This window comes from Balaenoptera acutorostrata, chromosome 7 (assembly GCF_949987535.1).
Source record: "Balaenoptera acutorostrata chromosome 7, mBalAcu1.1, whole genome shotgun sequence".
Classification (NCBI taxonomy): domain Eukaryota; kingdom Metazoa; phylum Chordata; class Mammalia; order Artiodactyla; family Balaenopteridae; genus Balaenoptera; species Balaenoptera acutorostrata.
The window spans coordinates 24813577-24831531 of record NC_080070.1 but is presented as its reverse complement, the minus strand read 5'-3'; the positions used below and the strand labels follow the sequence as shown (position 1 = coordinate 24831531).

The 17955-nt window shown below is 54.7% G+C and overlaps 1 protein-coding gene across 3 annotated transcripts in view; it reads left to right on the top strand.

Moving 5' to 3' along the window:
- SND1 (staphylococcal nuclease and tudor domain containing 1) overlaps positions 1 to 17955 on the top strand; it is a 417958-nt gene that overhangs the window by 388340 nt on the left and 11663 nt on the right. For all 3 annotated transcript variants that reach the window (XM_007177207.3, XM_057550039.1, XM_007177206.3), the window contains one exon: positions 15204 to 15392. In XM_007177207.3, coding sequence (XP_007177269.2) covers positions 15204 to 15392 — 189 coding nt within the window. The remainder of the gene's footprint in view (positions 1 to 15203; positions 15393 to 17955) is intronic.

The window sequence follows — 17955 nt, the reverse complement described above, 5'->3', positions numbered from 1 at the left end:
CCCAGCCTGTAATGCCCGGCCCCTCCCCTCCCTGGAGAGTGTCCCGACTCTCCAGCCCTCAGAGCTGGCTCTCTTCTTTGAGCCCCTCCAGTATTTGCTGTCTGTGCTACCACTCGGTGGTCGTGTGGCATTCTGTCACTGGTTGCCATGATGTGGCTTCACTGTATCATCTTAAGTTCTTTGAAGACAGAAGTTATTTTTTTATCCATTTGGATCTACTGCAGTGCCTGATGCATTGCTTTTCTATTTAGTAGATGCCAAATAACTCTTGATTGGTTGATGACAATAATTCCTAGGTCTCTTTACATATGCTTAATGTTTGGTTTTTTAAAAATAAATTTATTTATTTATGGCTGCGTTGGATCTTCGCTGCCGTGTGCAGGCTTTCTCTAGTTGCGGCGAGCGGGGGCTACTCTTCGTTGCGTTGCGCAGGCTTCTCATTACGGTGGCTTCTCTTGTTGCGGAGCACATGCTCTAGGCGCGCGGGCTTCAGTAGTTGTGGCTCACGGGCTCTAGAGCGCAGGCTCAGTAGTTGTGGCTCACGGGCTTAGTTGCTCCGTGGCATGTGGGATCTTCCCAGACCAGGGCTCGAACCCGTGTCCCCCTGCATTGGCAGGCAGATTCTTAACCACTGTGCCACCAAGGAAGTCCAATATCCTTCATGTTTGTTATCCATTTCAGTTCCTTCCACATTTGTCTTCCCATTTTGAAGAATCTTAATCACTTTTGGACATTCTCATCTCTTTTAATCAGCTCAACTCAGCATTCCTGGTCCTTCTCCAGCCCTGCTGGGTCTTTCCAGAGATGCAAGGCTGAACCACAGAGATCTCTCCTTGCAGGGTACATTGTACCCCATTATAGCGTTAACCTGTGTTTTCTGCTGTCTTTGTTAGGGAAGCTAACAGGAAAATAGCCATGTAGAAGATGCTGCGCGGAAACGACAGAGCCCTGCCAGGCACGTCCTCTCCCAGGAGGCCAGGATCCTCCTCCGTCATGCACTTTCCAGCACTGCCTAGAATCCTGCTGCTCAGGACAGGCTGTAGGGACTGGGGGTAGGTTGACAGGAAACAGGTCTACAGCCTCTTTCAGAGGCCGTAACATAAAAGCTCATGGGTTGACAAGGTAGAGCAGTTGATTCGGGACATGGGCAGTAAGATGGAGTTCTTTGTTAGGAAGAGTGAATCAGGGAAGGCTTCCTGGAGGACAGAAGTGGTGTGAGGTCGCCCCTTACAAACAGCTTCACACGTTTTCATTCTCCACTCCTGGGCAGAAACTTCCTGAAAGGGGTTGCCTTAGCATTTCTTTTGTTGTTGTTGTTTTTGTTTTTGGCCACACCACAGGTCTTGTGGGATTTTAGTTCCCCAACTAGCGATCGAACCTGGGCCCTCGGCAGTGAAAGCATGGAGTCCTAACCACTGGACCGCCAGGGAATTCCTGCCTTAGCATTTCTTCACTGGTAAACGAGCAGACGTCTCTGGGTGGGCTCCGCCACCTCTGCACCTCCCCTGGCCGTGCAGGGGCTGCTGCTCATCTGGCTTTTACAGCTGTGATGCAGGGTCGTGGCCTCAGGGACAGGCGGGGTTACGGGAGTCCAGGCGGGGTTGGGCAGCTTACACAGCAAGCAGATCAGCAGGGCCAGGGTGGAGGGTCCTTGACGGGGAGTAAGAGGAAATGAGGCTGGGGAGATGGGGGGGTGTGAGCCCTGGTTTGTATATTCTCTCTTTGAGAAGGTACAAGATGCTAAGAATCTCCTCTTAGCCCTTCTTTTTCTCTCTTTCCTCCCTGAGGCATCCCTGTGAGGACCTGCTTAAGTTAGAGGACAGGGCTGGCCTTTCACTTCCTTTTAGTTGCTCCTGACCTTCGCTCTCTGTGTTTTCCTGCCCACTGGCTCTAGGCAGCCCCTCAGGAGCAGCGATCAACTGAGAGCACCTCCGAATAGCATTAAAAGAAATCAAATTCTTGAATGGTATTTGCACTGAGTGGCGGAGTCTCGAAGCTTTTTTCCGAGGGCACTGTGGCAGGAAGTCCATTCGTGGTGGGAGGAGCCGCATTGGCAGCAGTAGCTGTATCAGAACAGCCTTCAGCAGGCAGTTAGGCTCAGGCAAAGGTCAGGCTCGCTGGGCTCCTCCGAGTCAAAGAGATCCGCTTTAAAACCTTAATTGTGACTTCTGGGAAATCTTAGCTGGAGATAGTGAACGTTTTCATTTCCTGTCTCCGCTGTAGAACATACCTGTCTTGGAGGAGTGCTCCCCACGTGGAGCAGAGAGCAGTTGTCAGTGGAAGTCTGCTCAGTGCGGCCAAATTGGGAGGTGGAGCAGGGCAAATGAGGCTGCCTTGGCCCCGTCGGGGGGGACCCAGGACAGCCACTCCCTGCCTGGGAACAGGGCACAGTCAGCCTGAGCAAAGGGTAGCACTGAGGGGCTACCCACTAGCTCCTGGGACCTCATTAAGCTGAATTGTATTGGGGACGTTTGGTTGAAATGGGAGCAAGAGAAATAATTGTGATTAATGGGACCCTGGCTCCCGTCAAGAGGATGGACGGACAATCGCGTCAAGAGCAAGCTGCTGACCCATCCTACATATTGTCCTTTTCTACCACTAACGTTCCACCCTCTCTTGCTCTGATCTCCCTCCTGTGGCTTTGGGAACTTTTCAGGAGGTGACTACAAGGCCCACAGCAGCATCAGGAGCCTTTGCCAGTGGAGGAGGAAGTGGGAATGTGGTCCCAGCGTAGAGAAGCAGAGGGGTCAGAATACTCACGCCAACCCCTGCCCGTCACTCGCAGCCTTTCTTTGGGCAGAGACAGCTGGGGCCTGGGAGCAAACTCCAGCCCTGCCCGGGAAGTTTGGGGAGGCTTCATGGCATATGAGAGCTCAACTCTGATGGTGTATAAGCAGTGCCATTTTAATATCATCATTAGCAATGAGGAAGCCCAGCCTCAACCCATAGAAGAGGGCAGGGACCAGGGTCATTAACCTGGCCGACCTAGCCTCTGGCAGGCTGCATTTATCCCAATCTCAGCTGTATACACTCAGACCTTATAATGGGTGGCTTTTACCCACGGGCTTTTCTCTGCATTACTGACAGTCCAGAGAGATCGCGGGCCCTCCAGGTCATAAAGAGTAAGACTCCAGTTTTCCCACGTGACAGGAGGGTGAACACACGGCAGCCCTAGCCCACTGGCTCTGCCAGGACCCAGAGACTACAGTTGCAGGGGCTCCGTAGCATCTCAAAAGGTGTTTTATTTTCCTTACTGTGTTACAGTAGGTTTGAAACAGAGCTTGGGAATGTGCATCAGGCATGGGCAGAGTCCCCCCAAATGCCCAGATCTCCTCTCTATTGGGCCTGAGGGAGCAGCTCCTTAGTGGGGTGAGAGGACAGGACTCTCTCTGTGGCCCGTCCAGGGATGTAGATCAGCAGGGCTGCTGTCCCCCTACCGCATGGCCTTCATGTGCATCAGAAAAGGGTGCCCTACCTGGGTAGTCGCACACAGCGCACACGATGTACAGCCTGGTGGGGACGGATTTAAGGAAGGATACAGGTGACTACAGGAGTGGGGGGCTGCATGAGAGGAGCCCAGAGGAGATGGTACCTTCTTAGCTGGCCGGATGATGAGGGAGACACGAGGAGGGAAGGAAAGGGGGGGTGGCGGGGGTCCCCCCCTGGGTACAGTGCTCCTTTATCCTCTCAGTGCCTTCAGCTGTGCTTTCACGCCGTTGATCTGACGTTAGTCAGGGATGAGCATTCTGTGTTTTTGTGTTGACATTGTTTGCCATTTCCTATATTCAGTTCAACGGAACGAGTAAACTGCCTGGTCCCTAGCTGCCAGTGTGGAATTTCTCTCTGTTCAGTGCTTCTCTCTGGTGCCTTTTTCTGGCCTGCAAGAGGGGTTGGTGTCTATGGCCCTGTTGCCAAGAGACCAGGTGATGGTGAAAGAGAAGGAGCCCCGTGTCCCCTTCCCTCTTGCCCCAGCCCGACCGCCTTTGGGTTGCTTCCCCAGCCACAGCCCAGTTCTGACGACTCTGAAGAGTCTGAGCCGGGAGTTGGCTTCCCAGTCCACACCCCAGATGCCTCCATTCCAGCCGCAGTTGCCTTTCCTCGGTGGGGTCCGTGTTCTCCTAGAAGGGCCTGAGACCTTGAGGCTTTCTCAGCCCTGTGCTCAGATGTTCCCTCAGGTGACCGTGGCCTGACCGGCACACCCAGCCCCTGGCTTGGAGGATTTAGCACTGACGGTGGTCAGGGCCCTGTCCTGTCCTCGTGGCTCTTCCTCTAGCTTTCGCTCCTCACGCCTGCCTTGCTGAGGGGTGGTGGCCAGGAGTGGTGGGGGGTGTAGGAGACCAGGGGAGGCCCACGCAGCTGCTGCCTGCGCGCCTGCCTGGATAAAGAGAAGAACCCAGGCTCGCTGCAGTTATATTCGGTACAGGCAAAGCCAAGTGCGAAGCAGCCCCTTCTGCTCGTGACGTCTGGGTGCCTCTGAGTCATCACTGCTGGCTGCACTGACCGAAGCCAGTTTCTGCTCCTCTGGCTCCTACGAGCAGACCTGCTGTGACGCGGCAGCTGTGGGACAGCCTTGTCACCTTAGAGGGGTTCTCGAAACAGGCCTTTTGCAGTCAGGTGGGTGCCACTGGACTTCCCCAAAGACAGTTTTCTGTCCCAGGAGCTTTCCTTCTGCCAGTGGTCTGGAGAAGCTAGGACCTTTTACCTTTCATCATCCATCTGTTGTGTGCCTACCAAGTGCCATTAATAAGGCATACCATTAATAAATGCCCATCATATAATACTATAGTTAACATTGGTATGAACAAGGTGCTGTGAGGAAAAGCATTAAGTATATAAAGGAGTGGTTCGAGTGTGCAGAATCTTAATGGTGGGTAGAGTAGGAGTTCACGGGTGTAGTAATAGGAAGAAGCATTCTCGCCAAAGGGAGTAGCCTGTACGGAGGCCTGGGACGATACATCTGTGTGGAGCTGGAGGTGGATTGGCGTGACTAAAGCAAAATAATGAGGGCCAAAATGGTAGAAGATGAGACCAGTAAGAACCCAGTTTTATAAGGAGCTTATCCGCTACTGTGCTAAGGAATTTGAACTTTAGTAGAGAACAAGAAAAGGATTTCAGCGAAGGAAAAATTGATCCAATTTGGGTTTTTTTTGCAAAGTAACAACATTTATTGAGAAGTTACTATGTGCCAGACTCTTCTTAAGTGTTTAATTTGGGTCAGTTCATTTATTCTTTAATAAAACCCTTTGAGGGCTTCCCTGGTGGCACAGTGGTTGGGAATCCTCCTGCCAATGCAGGGGACACAGGTTCTATCCCTGGTCCGGGAAGATCCCACATGCCGCGGAGCATCTAAGCCTGTGCACCACAACTACTCAGCCTGCGCTCTAGAGCCCGCGAGCCACAACTACTGAGCCCTCGTGCCTAGAGCCCGTGCTCCACAACAAGAGAAGGCACCGCAATGAGAAGCCCACACACCGCAACAAAGAGTAGCCCCCACTCGCAGCAACTAGAGAAAGCCCGCGTGCAGCATCGAAGACCCAACGCAGCCAAAAAAAAAAAACAAAACAAAAAACCCTTTGAGGTAGGTGCCATTATTATGCCCATGTGACAAATAGGAAAAAACTCAGACCCAGGGAGGTTAAATAACCCACTCAGGACCACACAGCTGGTAAGTAGTAGAGCAAGATGTGAACCCAGATGGTCTGGCTACAGAGCCCACATCTAACCACTGTACTGCACAGCCTGTGATAAGCCACACACTGCAGCATCATCCAGGGGCCATTAGGGAGTGGCGAGGCTGGTGGCAGGGATGCCAGTGAGGGGACTGTCACCCAAAGCCAGGACCTGAACTCGGGGAGTGGCGATAAGGATAAAGAAGAGGGGGAGAATTCAAGAGACGTTTATGAAGTAGGACCACTGTGACCTGGAGATTGACTGTGAATATAAAAGGAGTCGAGGACGATTTCTAAGTTGCTCGTGCTACCGAGTGAGATAAGAAATGCAGGTGAAAGTGCAGCTTTTATAGTGAAGATAGTAGATTCAGGATTGGACTCGTTGAAATTTATCTGGTGGAGGTGAATCCTGAAGAGAGGTCCAGGCTGGAAATAGGAGTGGTGGTGTCATGTAACTCTGAGCCATGCAGGACGGAAATTGTCTACAGCTTCAGCTGGCCCCCTGGGGAATATCCATGTTCAAGGGGTGTGTTGGTGGGAAAGAATTCACAACTGAAACCAAGAAATCACGGAGAAGACACCAAGATTGGGAATCACAGAGGCCTTAAGAAAGAGTTTCGAAATAGAAGGGGGAGTGCTTAGCCTTGTCAGATACCTAAAAAGAAATTAATAAAATGGCAATTAAGAGGTCTTGAGTGACCCTTGAAGTGGTAGTCACACTGGAGTGTCGACAGTGATGACCAGCCGTGTTGGATGGGGAACCTGTGGGACAGGATGTCAGTGGTGGTGCCCTGGACAGGGGTAGGGGCAGAACGAGGACCCCCAGTTCAGCCACATTCCCTGCACGAACCTCAGGGAAGAGAGAGTTAAATTTCCCTCCAGCTTCCAGCCCCGGGTTTTCCTGGGAAGATGAACAGTCTGCTCTCCTTATTGTCTGCACCAAAGGAGCAGATTGCGTCAGTTTGTAAACTGTGTTACCGCTTGCGAAGGCCTGGAGTCAGCAGGTTTGCATTTCCTGGCAGACTCAGACGATGCTGATCGCCTCGGCTCCTGCCTCTCCACCTCAGGCAGGACCAGGAGCTGCCCCCCGACCCCCCACCTCTGTCATCCCACGCCTCATCCCTGAGGTATTCAAGGAGAGAGAGCAGGAAGCCCTGAGCTTCTAGCTGAGCCATCGCGCCCAGTGCTCTGGCCTTCCCTCAATTTCCAGGAGCCTCTTGGCCTCTCTTGCCAACCCGGGCCTGATTTCTAGGCATTCCTAGGGCTTTGACTTAGACGAGCGCACAAATGTCAGAAAAGAGGTTTTCTGGGAACAACTGGCACTGTGGGCTGGGCTTGAAAGCATCTTTTGGTCCGGAGGTGATGAGGGATTAGGAGCAGCGGCGCTGGTGGGGACTGGGGCCCTGCTACTCCAGGAGCACAGGGAAGCTCGGTACCGCTTCTGCCCCTCACCTGCCCACTCCCCACCGGCAGGTGACCGTAGTGAGACCCAGGAGGCATTTCATAGGCACTGCCTCTGCGGCTTCCGGAGCGTTACATTATTAATTGCATTGTGTTAATGCTCATCGTCTCTGAAAGACCACCGTGTGTCTGCGCGTGGCCGAGAGTGGAGGGGACGAGTTGGCTGTGTTAAGCTGCTACTACATGAAGGTGAGGTGTCTCTTCGAGTTCACGGCTCCGGCTGTGGCAGCACGTTACAGCCTTCATGCAGCATCAGTGATGGTGGAAAGCCCAGCTCTCCGGCGGCGTGGCTACCTCCGGGTGGCAGGAAAAGGAGGCTCCGTTGCACCCTGGTCGCTCTGGATCTCTGCTCACGTTCTTGCGGAAAGCTCTGGATGGGACGTGCGGGTTGGGAAGAGCTGGAGTGCCTTTCTTCCTCTCTGCAGGCTCTCCCACAGGGCTTGCCGGTGCGCCTGTGGGCCTCCCCCCTTACCCTTCTCTCCCACATAACCCCTTGTCTGTCTTCTCTCTCATCGACTCTCAGTCATACTGGTGCGCCACCAGGGCCACCACCCCAAACCCCAACTCATACCTTAGGACGTTGTGAGCAGAGAGAACCTTAAAAACCGGGTTCAACTCTCACTAACGTGGAGAAACTGAGCCCGGAGGAGGGTGTGACACCCCAGCCCAGAAGAGCTGGTCCCTGGATCGCTGTTTTAGTCCAAGGTTTTTGCTATGCTTCTCAATGCCTTCTCCCCATCCAAGCCTCATTCCTATCTTGTTCCCAGTTGCAGGCTTGTTACTGGTGGCTTTGGGGTTATTTAAAGCAGGGCTAGCACCAGGCAGCATATGGAACGGACGGAGGCTTCTGCCTGTCATTGGGGCCGATGATGTCACCTCCCCAGAGGTATCCGCGCTCCTGCTCCACCTTCTGGAGGAACCTGCAGCCAGCACCTCTCCCCTCCCCCCTCTGCCACCCCTTGTGCAGGAAGTCTTCCTTTCCAGATGCCCCGGGGCAGGCGTGTCCTGAGCTGCCGCTCTTGCCCAGCTGGCATCACCTGTCCTACCCGAGGCAGCCGCCTGCCTTGGGGGAGGGGGCGTCCCCTCAGCTGTTTTCCAGGCAGACCACAGCCTCCCAGCCTCTGGGGCCCAGGCTCAGTAATTTCCTGTGTTGCCTCAGGCACTGCACAAGAGAGAGCCCAAGACGCGCTCTCTCGGGGGAGATTGTACCTCTTTTCCATCCTCCCAATGCGTAAAAAGGGGAAGGTGGGTTATATGGGAGGGGAGACTCCCCACCCTCCCGCATTGCCAAAATTCCCCTCTGTGCTGTGCCTCCTTTGGCTGCCCTGAGTCACCACGTGGAGCATGCCGCCGCCTGCTGTATGTCCTGCCTGGTCCAACATTTTAAAATTCCTTTGCCCTAAGTGCCCCTGGCTGCCTCATTTAGGCTGCCTTTCCGTGGAGGCAGCCTCCAGCTCACTTCCCCCCGACCCTACCGTGAAGAAGGCTACAGGAGGGAACCTGCGTGTTTCCAGCTTTGCCCCAGACTTAGAGCCCTGGGCATCCAGCTTGGCTTCTGGAGCAGGCGAGGGACAGCTGAATGAACCCCCCAAGGTGGTTGAAATTTCCTCTGTGGTCTTACAGCTGAGCTGTCTGATCTTCTTCCCCACCACGCACAGTACTCTTTCAGAAGGCTGATTGGCTGGGGGGGGCCAGGAGACGTTAGCGTCCTCGTCTCTGTAAGAACATCAGCCCCTGTCTGCCTTTCGTTTCTCCTGCTTCCTTCACACCCCCTCAGCTGGCTGGCCCCGCATTGCACCCCGGCAGACTGTGCCTCACTGCCTGGAGTGGGAGAATGACTCCGCCCCCATCGCCTGTTTGATCGAAGTAGTTGCTGTGTTAAGAAGCTGGACAGAATCCAGAAGGGGACCAGTGGTGGGCAGGGGGCGGGGAGGGGGGGAGAGCAGGACACTCCAGCCGCTGAGAAGAGGGCTGTGGGAAACAAAACGTTCACGGCCACCGCCACCTCCCCTCCCCGGGTTGCTTCCAGCCGTGGAGGGCGGGAACTGCTCAGGGTCTCCTCTTTCCTCCTCCCCTTCTGCCCTTCCCTGCGCACCCGCAGCTGCGAAGGGTGAGACCACAGCCTGTTCGGGTGGGCACCGAGGTGTGTGTGCTGCCTGGGACGGGAGTGCTTCCTCAGTAATTAGGAGACGTGCAAATTAACAGCCTGTGCCATTTGTATTAATTTGGTAAATAAGCCAGAACAATTTCATTAGTGGCACCTTAATGTGCTTGGGAGCAGGAGGACGTGTCCCACTGTGAGGCAATGGGGCCTGCTGGCTGCCCCGGCCCACAGACAGGCAGCCCGGGTCCAGTGGGTCTAGCTGCTCTCCCTCTGGGCATGGCTGGCTGGGCCACACCCCCGATCGGCCCTGTGGTGGAGAAAGATCCCTCCCCGCTCCACTGATTAGAGAGGCATCTGTTTGTTCAGCTGGGTTTGGGGACGGTCACTCATTAGGTTTTCCCATCAGCCCGCACTTCCCTCACCTCCCACTCTGGGTGTAAGAACCAAGGGAGTTGAGCTCAGCCACACAGGGCTGCCGCTGGTTGTAACTAGCCTGGCCGCTGCCAGCTGGCCCTTAGTTGAAGGAAGAGGAAGCAGTTTTACGTCACCAAAACTTCACGGCTAGATTTAGGATTTGAACCCAGGTGTGTCTGACAGCAAGATTCATGCTCTTTCTACCACCTCACGGCCCAGTCAGTACACCCAGCTCTGGAGCAGATTCAGAGAACAGGCTTCGCTCGCCTTGGAGCTGACAGTCTAGGTGGAGAATAAAGACATTTTGAAATGAAATAACTGCCCTTCCCCAGAAGTAAATAATTGATGATGATGAAGAAGCAGCATTTGTGTGTCAAGCACTCTTCTAAGTGTTTAGCATACTTATATTAGTTCATTTATCGTCAAAACAGACCCTTTGAGGTAGGTACTATTGCAGTTCCAAGGTAATTGATTCACCAGAGCTCATGCAGGTGGTGGGTGGATTTGTTTGGCTCCAGAGTTTGTGCTCTTAACCTCTGTGCTGTACATTGGCCCCTACGTGTCAAAGGGAGAGTAAGCCCATAGATGTTCAGGCCAGGTGTTCAGTTCACTGCAGGCTAAGGTTTAGGGAAGCCTTCACAGGAGGGTGGTGTGGAAGCTGGAAGAGCTCACCTCACGGGACCTAGTTCAGAGCCATAAAATCCCCACCCACTCTGCCAGTATCAAGAGCACAGGACAAGAGATGTTGGCAGGTGACCAGTCCAGCAGGGGTGCACAGTGAGGCAGCACCTCGGTGTCCTTCAACGCCTGAGGGTCAGGTCTGACCTTTAGACATCTAGGCTCTGGCTCTGTCTTAACCAGAGTTATCACCAAGCCGCCTCCTCCACGTGACACCACCCCTTCTCAAAGTCTCTCCGGAGGCAGTCTCCTCCCCCCAGCTCCGTGTGTTGCTGGGTCTCAGCATTCGGCTTCTGTATGAGCGTTGAGGAGGGGGAGTGAGGAGAAGAGCCATCATCTGTCCCTTGTGTCCACGTGTACACATACTCCGTGGTCCCCTCAAGGCCATTATCAGCCCACCTGTGTACACACCAAATGCCCACGTGCTTATGAAGTGTTCTGGCAGCCTGTAGTAGTCACCCAAGGCCTGACCTACCTGAGGTCACATGCCGCTGTAGGAGGCCTCCCAAGGAAGACGGTGAGTCCAGATCTCTTCCTGAAACATTCCAAGATGCCAAAGAGACAGGTAGCCATGCTGTATAGCGCTTCGCACTCTACACCACACTCCATGAATAGTTATCTCATTAATGCTGCGGTAGCAGAAAGAAACCAGAAGAGGTTTCTTGTGTGTTTGACAAGAATGAGCCTCCCCTAACTCCTGTCTACAATTTGAGGCAGCTTGTAGGCAATTGCTGTCTATGTATCTGTATATAGTCAATCCTCATTATATATGAGTCCATATTTGGGAATTCACTTCATTACTAAAACTTATTTGTCACCTCAATCAGTACTCCTGGTGCTTTTTGGACCATTTGTAGATGCGCACAGAGTCTCCTGGTGAGCACGTTCCCAGCTAAGGCTGCACAGACAGTGGCTCTGCCTTCTTGTTTCAGCTCTCATTCTGCAAACAAGCGCCCTCCTCGTGGTCTATTTAGTGCCACGGTTTTCCAGTTTTTGCACTTTTTGTTGTAGTTAAAAATGGCCTCCAAGCATAGCGCTGAAGTGCTGTCTAGTGTTCCTGAGTACCAGGGGCTGTGATGCGCCTTGAGGAGAAAATCCACGTGTTAGACGAGCTTTATTCAGGCATGAGTTACAGTGCTGTTGGCTGTGAATCCAGTGTTAATGAATCATCAGTATGTATTAAATGCAGTGTCTTTAAACAGAAACACTCATAGAAGAAGGTTATGTTTTGATAAGTTGATCAAAATGTGACTAGAGTCTTGAAGGAACCTAACCCCTGTGTTTCCCCTGGGGGCAGTGGTTCAGGATTCCCTAATTCCTTGTTCATGGTGACTTTATAGAGATAAGTACCCCCAAATAACTGTATATAAGCCTATGCGTGTGTATATGTATATATTTTTTTAATTAGGAGAAAATATGAGAAATTTGAGTCTTAAGGCTGAGTCTTAAAGTTGAACACAGAAACAGAGCTTTTACAGATATGGACCCACATAATGTTATAGTCAGGTCACAAATTCCTGGCAGTCAGTGTGAAAGAGAGACATGATGAAGGATGAACGCGTATACCCACCTGGGCGCGCCCTGTGGTTCCCACGCAACTTGCCCAGAGCTAAAGAGTCAAGACTTTGATCTTCACACTGAACCCCTGTGCCGGTCCAGGCTGGGGCGTGGCCAGAAGGATAGACATAGCACGGGGTGAGGGCAGAGAGGCCACGGAAGCCGAGAGTCTCGGTGGTAGCAGCGGGAACACTGGCCCAGCCCTATCCCTCCACTGAGCCCCGCCCACCTTCCCCTGAGCCCTGTTGTTTGATTGAGAAATTACTGTGGTGGCAGCAGCTGTAATTAAAGGGGAAGCAGAGACCCACGGGCGGGCGACAGCTTTATCTCCCTCTACAACCCAGGATGGATTGGGCGGCAGCACAGTGCCCCAGGCCAGAGATTTCTTTCCTCTGCAGCCAGCTGGGCCCAGGGGCTTGTCAAGCCCAAGTTAACATATCGATTGCAGGCAGGGAGCGGCTGGGTAAGTGTGAAGCCAGGGCTCACCTGCCAAGAGAGCCTGGCTGCTCCCGGGCAGTTTTGGCCCCAGGTGTGGCCGCTAGTCGCCGGGGTCACCCTCTAGTGGGAGCCCTGGGAGGCTGGCATCTGGTTTGTGGCCTCAGAGGGCGAGAAGTGAATTCGACATTGGCCTTGTAGAGTGGGGTCTGAGCGTGGGCACCTTATAGGAGAGAAGGGCTGTACCTGGCCAGTTGCCTCTGCAAATCATCTCTCTGCGGTTCTTGCCTCCATCCCAGGAATCTGGTGCCAAGAGAAGCCATCAAGCTTCGTGTCACACCGGCCCACCACAAGCCCTCGGGCTGGAGGGAGGCCTTGTGCCCGAGCAGGGCAGCCATCCTCAGTTTTAGGAAAAGGACACCTGGCAGTGAACACATGGAAGACAAGAGGTCGTGAATGGGGGTGCTGGCGTGGGCCTGGGCTCAGTGTTGGTCCGGGAGCTGTTCCAGTGTGATTTGCTTTCAGCTGGTCGTGAGCAGGTGTCTCCTGAGCCCCCAGATGCGAAGGAGCCCAGTGGTTTGGTGGTGGGAGCCTGCGTCAGCACCCTGTACTCTACCCCTTGTCTCATGAGCCCCCAAGCACAAGGCAGGCAGCGCTCTGCTCTTCCCAGAATTCTCCTGGGACCTGCTGCTGCTTGGCCTTAGCACGTCTGATAAAGCTCGGCAAATGAAGGAGATGGTCTTCTCAGGTATCATCTGCCCATCCCTGTTCTTGTCTGACCACTGCAGTCCCGACAGCCTCTTCCTCCATCCTTAGCCCTCACACTGTAGGGGCGCCCAGCGCTTCAGCGCCCCGGGCATTTAAAAGGTGGCCAAGGGCTCCTCAGGCAGTCTGTCACTCACCTCAAGTGAATTTAGGTGCCTTATTGGCTGGTCGGCTCTTGGGGCCCCTGTTTTTTATCGAGTACCATTTTGCCCACCTGACCTCTCCCACAAATGCAGGTCCTCCAGTAAATTAATTACCAGAATTCGAGAAAGGAGAAACACGTTTTTTGCCACCTACAGATGCAGGACGCTGGTTCTCCCTGCTCCAGCCCTCAGCGGTGTGAGGCCCGCGTGGGGTAGACCCAGCCCAGCAGAGCCCAACGCTTCCGCCCCGGCTGTACCAGGGAAGTGCAGGGTGGTGGAGGGAGCCGGCCTCAACCCCGTGGAAAGCGAAGACGGGGCGTCAGAGGTGTGCCTGGAGGAAGGAAGGACTGCTCCTGAGACAGAGACTGTGGGGAAAGAGATGGGGAGGGTCTTTTCTGCTCCCAAGTCAAGGAGGCAGTAGGGAAAGAAGGCAGCAGGGCAACCTGACTTCTGCTCTCAGCTCTGACCCTTGCGAGCTCCACTTCCCTTGTCTGTGCCTCAGTTTCCTTGCCGACAAAATCAAGTTGGATTGGATGGGTATAACATCTTTGTTTTCTAGCTCTCATAAACTCTGCGTATTCCCTTCTGTGCCACACCCCCGCTTCAGGTGTCGTTGAACTTGCATTCCACCTGAAGGGGTAACGGGGGGGCCTCAAGTAGGAAGAAGGGTGTTCAAGAATAGGAAGAAGTCAGGGTCCCACCTCCCTGGTCCCGCTCCTTCACCCACCCCCACTGCCTTCCCTCCGAACGCCCAAGCTGCCTCTGTCTGCTTACAGGGAGTCGTGTCCCGGGCATCTCTCCCTGCTGAGTCCGGACTCTGCCAGCTGGGAGGGCTGCTCTCCTCCCCCCTCGCCCCTCGAACCTAGCCCTCTGCCCTTGGCTGCTGCCACTGGCTCCAGCCCAGGCTTCAGAGAATTCCCAGGTATTTAGACATTCATTTTATTGCTTAATCGAGCTTGAAGCCATTTAAATTAATACAAGTTTTTACGTTTGGCAGCAAAGGCTTTTACAGGCCCCTTTAGCAGGCGAAGAAAGAGGTTGGGAGAGGATCAAAGAAGGAATTCCTCCTGGGCCATTGCCTTCATGAGGCGGGAGCAGAGTCCATGCCGGGTCTGGGGCCCTGGGTCTTGGGGAAGTCCTCAGGGGAGGAGGCCCGGGAGCCCTTGGGCTCTGCAGGGATCCTGCAGGGTCTGGGGATCAGCCATAGCACTCGGCGCCGAGGCCTGGGCTGATGGTGGTGAGCACACCCTTCCAATTAACGCTTTTTTAGGGATAACTTCCTGCTGGAATCACCCCCGAGCTGCCCCTGTGTGGTAGTGTACTTCCTGCCCACATCTCTCTGCTCACCTGTCCCCTTCCCTCCTCTCCTCACCTGGCTTTCATCCCACCTCTTTCATTACCTTCATTAAGCATTACTTCATTCAGCTCTTCCGGGAAGAACACGAGTTCCCCTCTCCTCGGGGATTGCCTTGCTCCCCCAGGGCTTGTCTTCAGGGCAGAGCTGGGGTTCAGGGGGTGCTGAAGAAGAGTGGGATGTTCCCACAGCTATGGCCGCCACCTGTCTCACCCCTGACCTTTATCTATATGCTTGCGCACACGCACGTGCACACACACACGCGCACACTCACACACAGAGCTTACTTAAGCTAAGGAGAGTCAAGTTTACCCTAGTAGCTCTCTGCCAAGAGGAAGGGGAGGGGATTTGAGAGGAGAGGAGAGTTTTGAAGTTGCTTTGTCAGTGACATATCTGTCAACGATGGTTCTGGGGTGCGAGAGGCTGAAAAGTATAGACCAGCTCACAGCACTCAGGTGAAGGGTTCTAAGAGGCTCCCACAAGCTCCTACTCTGCCTGACTCATCCTTCCAGCGACTCCTGTCCCGTGGAGCGACGGTGGTGGCGGTGGCCCAGGGCCGCTCTCCTCCCCTGCCCACCCTGGGCCCCTGCTGCAGGCTGACGCCCCCTGTCTCTGCTCCCCAGGTGGAGGTGGAGGTGGAGGGCATGGACAAGGCTGGCAACTTCATCGGCTGGCTGCACATCGACGGCGCCAACCTATCCGTTCTGCTGGTGGAGCACGCGCTCTCCAAGGTCCACTTCACCGCCGAGCGCAGCTCCTACTACAAATCCCTGCTGTCTGCCGAGGAGGCCGCCAAGCAGAAGAAAGAGAAGGTAGGCTGTGGAATGGGCCTGGCGGGGGAGGAGGCGGCTGCCCTCTCTGCCCCTCCCCTGCAGCCCCACGCACCAGCACCGCGGTCTCCATACGACAGACAGAAGTGGTTCTGTCACCCCTCAACTGAGTGACCCCGGTTGGCGTTGGTCTCAGACCCCATGTCAGGAACCCCACGCTGAGATGGCCCCGGACCCGCTCTGAGCACTCCCTGTTGAGCCAGCTCTGGTGGCCCTGGAGCAGGAAGCTGCCTGGAAGGTGACCTTGGAGCCCCTGGGCCGCAGGAGACCGGGAAGCCTGCCCTCCGGTGCTCTCAGAGAGGCCGGTTGGCCTGCAGCCCACGTCTGAATTTCCTTCACATTGCCCTGCAGGGAAGCCCATTTTGGAAGCTGCCCCAGGAGATGCATAAAGCTGTTAGGACAGCAGATTTACAGCCCATCCATCTCTGCAGACACTGCATTGAGGAGACAAGGGGGGTGGGTCGGAAAGCAGCTTTTGGAAACAAATGGACGATTAAAGAACCCAGTGGTTTGGGTGATGGGAGCCGGGCTCGGCAACCCCCGCCCCCAGCCTGTCGCCACTGACTTACAGCCCAGCACTGATAATGGGGATAAATCAGCTGGCCACCAATTTGTCAGGGCTTCTCCGAGTTTGAGGAGGATTTCATGGGACAGCCGTGCTGAGCCATAAATTTGTTCCAGGAGTAAACGTTTCTTTCCCCACGGGGCAGCCATCTGGCTTACAGCTCGCCTCTCAGAGCCAAGGCCCAGACACCTGCCAAAAAGCGTAGGGGGCTTTGGGGCCCGGAAGGCTCCTCGTCCTCCTTCTCACTCCGGCTCTTCCCACCTGTCCTCTAAGAGAGGATACATCACTTCCCCCAGGGGCCAGGTCCGGGACACCTTCTTGGATCTCTGTGAATGTCTTATTCCCACCCCCTAGAGATTAGGGCAGGTGACCGATCCTACTGGAGGCTGAAGGACCCCAGGGAGAGGTGGCCCCCAAAGCCAAGACCGGTGAAAGGGACTGTCCATGCCTTGGAGAAGAGAGCAGGCCACCATGGGGCCCCCAAGGAGACTCCCACCCTTCCTTGTCCCAGCTCTTCCTCCTAGAGTGACGGGGAGGCAGACAGCCTCGGCTCCCGCAACAGAGGAGCTTCCTCTCGGGGTTCCTGTTTGTGGCAGCTGAACTTAAGACTGCCACCTGCATGTCCTCTGCTCGCTGCAGGGAAATGGAGGAGGCGTAGTGCTGGGCCTCACGTGCAAAGGCTGAACGAGTTAGCAGCTGGGTGTCAGTGTGGCAAGCACCAGCCTCTAAGGCCCAGATTCTGAAAGCATCTTTGCCCCCTGGCCCTGCTCCCTGGCTACTCAGCACCTGAGCTGAGAAGCTGTCTCTTCAGATCTGAGTGATCTTCTACCCTCTGAGAGTAGAGACCCCAGAGGGACCAAGGAGAGGACAGAGAAGGGAATCTGGCCAAAGATGGAGGGTGGTCCCTTGCTTAGGTGCTGAACTGGGCATCACCGTTTACTTCACAGTGGATTTGTCTGAAAGAACCCAAGTCGTCATTTCGCCGGTGCCACGTGATGGTGCTGAGGAGTAATTGCCAGTGATTAATTACTTACCCAGGCTGCGTGGTTTTATTCCAGTCCAATTAAAATGCGGCGCACCACCCTCAGGTTGGGGGCCTGCCTGCCTCCTGGGCCCCTCTCCTGCACATCTCAGCCTCTTCGAGGATCCCGGGGGGACCTCACATGACTTGCCTCCTCCTGGTGGGGCCGAGACCCAGGAGTAGTGTGGGCAGAGCCTTGCAGCGGCCCTCGGAGTTAGCTGCACTCAGAAGTTGGTGGTCCGCTGGGGGACAGTAAACTGTATATCTGACGTGTCCCCAGGATCCCCAGCCTTGCCCCATTGGTGACCCCATGAGAGCTGCCTTAGCTGTCGAGAGACAGGTACATCTGGGGTTAAAAGATCATTGTGGTACCTATGAGCTAACTGAGGAAAGTAATACTAAGAGATTTTGTGAGACCAGGAGCAAGCAGAAGTCGTAGGTGGGTGTGATTATGTCATGTACATTTCTGAGCAGGTCTGTCTGGGGAAACCCCGCAGTGCTGTATTCCCAGCTCTGAGAATTTAGCTGCCTCCCTGCCAGGCCTAATTCCTCCCTGTGCCTTGCAGACACCTCTCCTCATGAAGAGGCTAGTCAGGCCCTCCCCTTCCTCTGTAGGAGGCTGATGCAGGGCTCCCCCCTCCTCCTCCTTTAGGGATCCTGGGCAGGTCTGAGGACCAAAGAGCGAGCCGCAGATGGCAGCTGTCTGGACTGTTCCCCCATCGCCCCTCCCCGTTTTTGCCCCATCAGGGCCCTTGACAGGGCTGGATTGGCCATTGATTGGCTTTTACTGAGCTTGACTTCCCGGACGCGGGCTTGAAGGCCTCCACCACCCTGGCCCCATGCCAGCCCCACCTCCGGAGCCTCCTGAGCAGCGATATTAAATAGGATTTAGAAAGGAGAGGCTCCAGCCAGTGGAGCCTCGGTCCACACTGCCCATCGCTTGCCAGGAGGCGCACCCG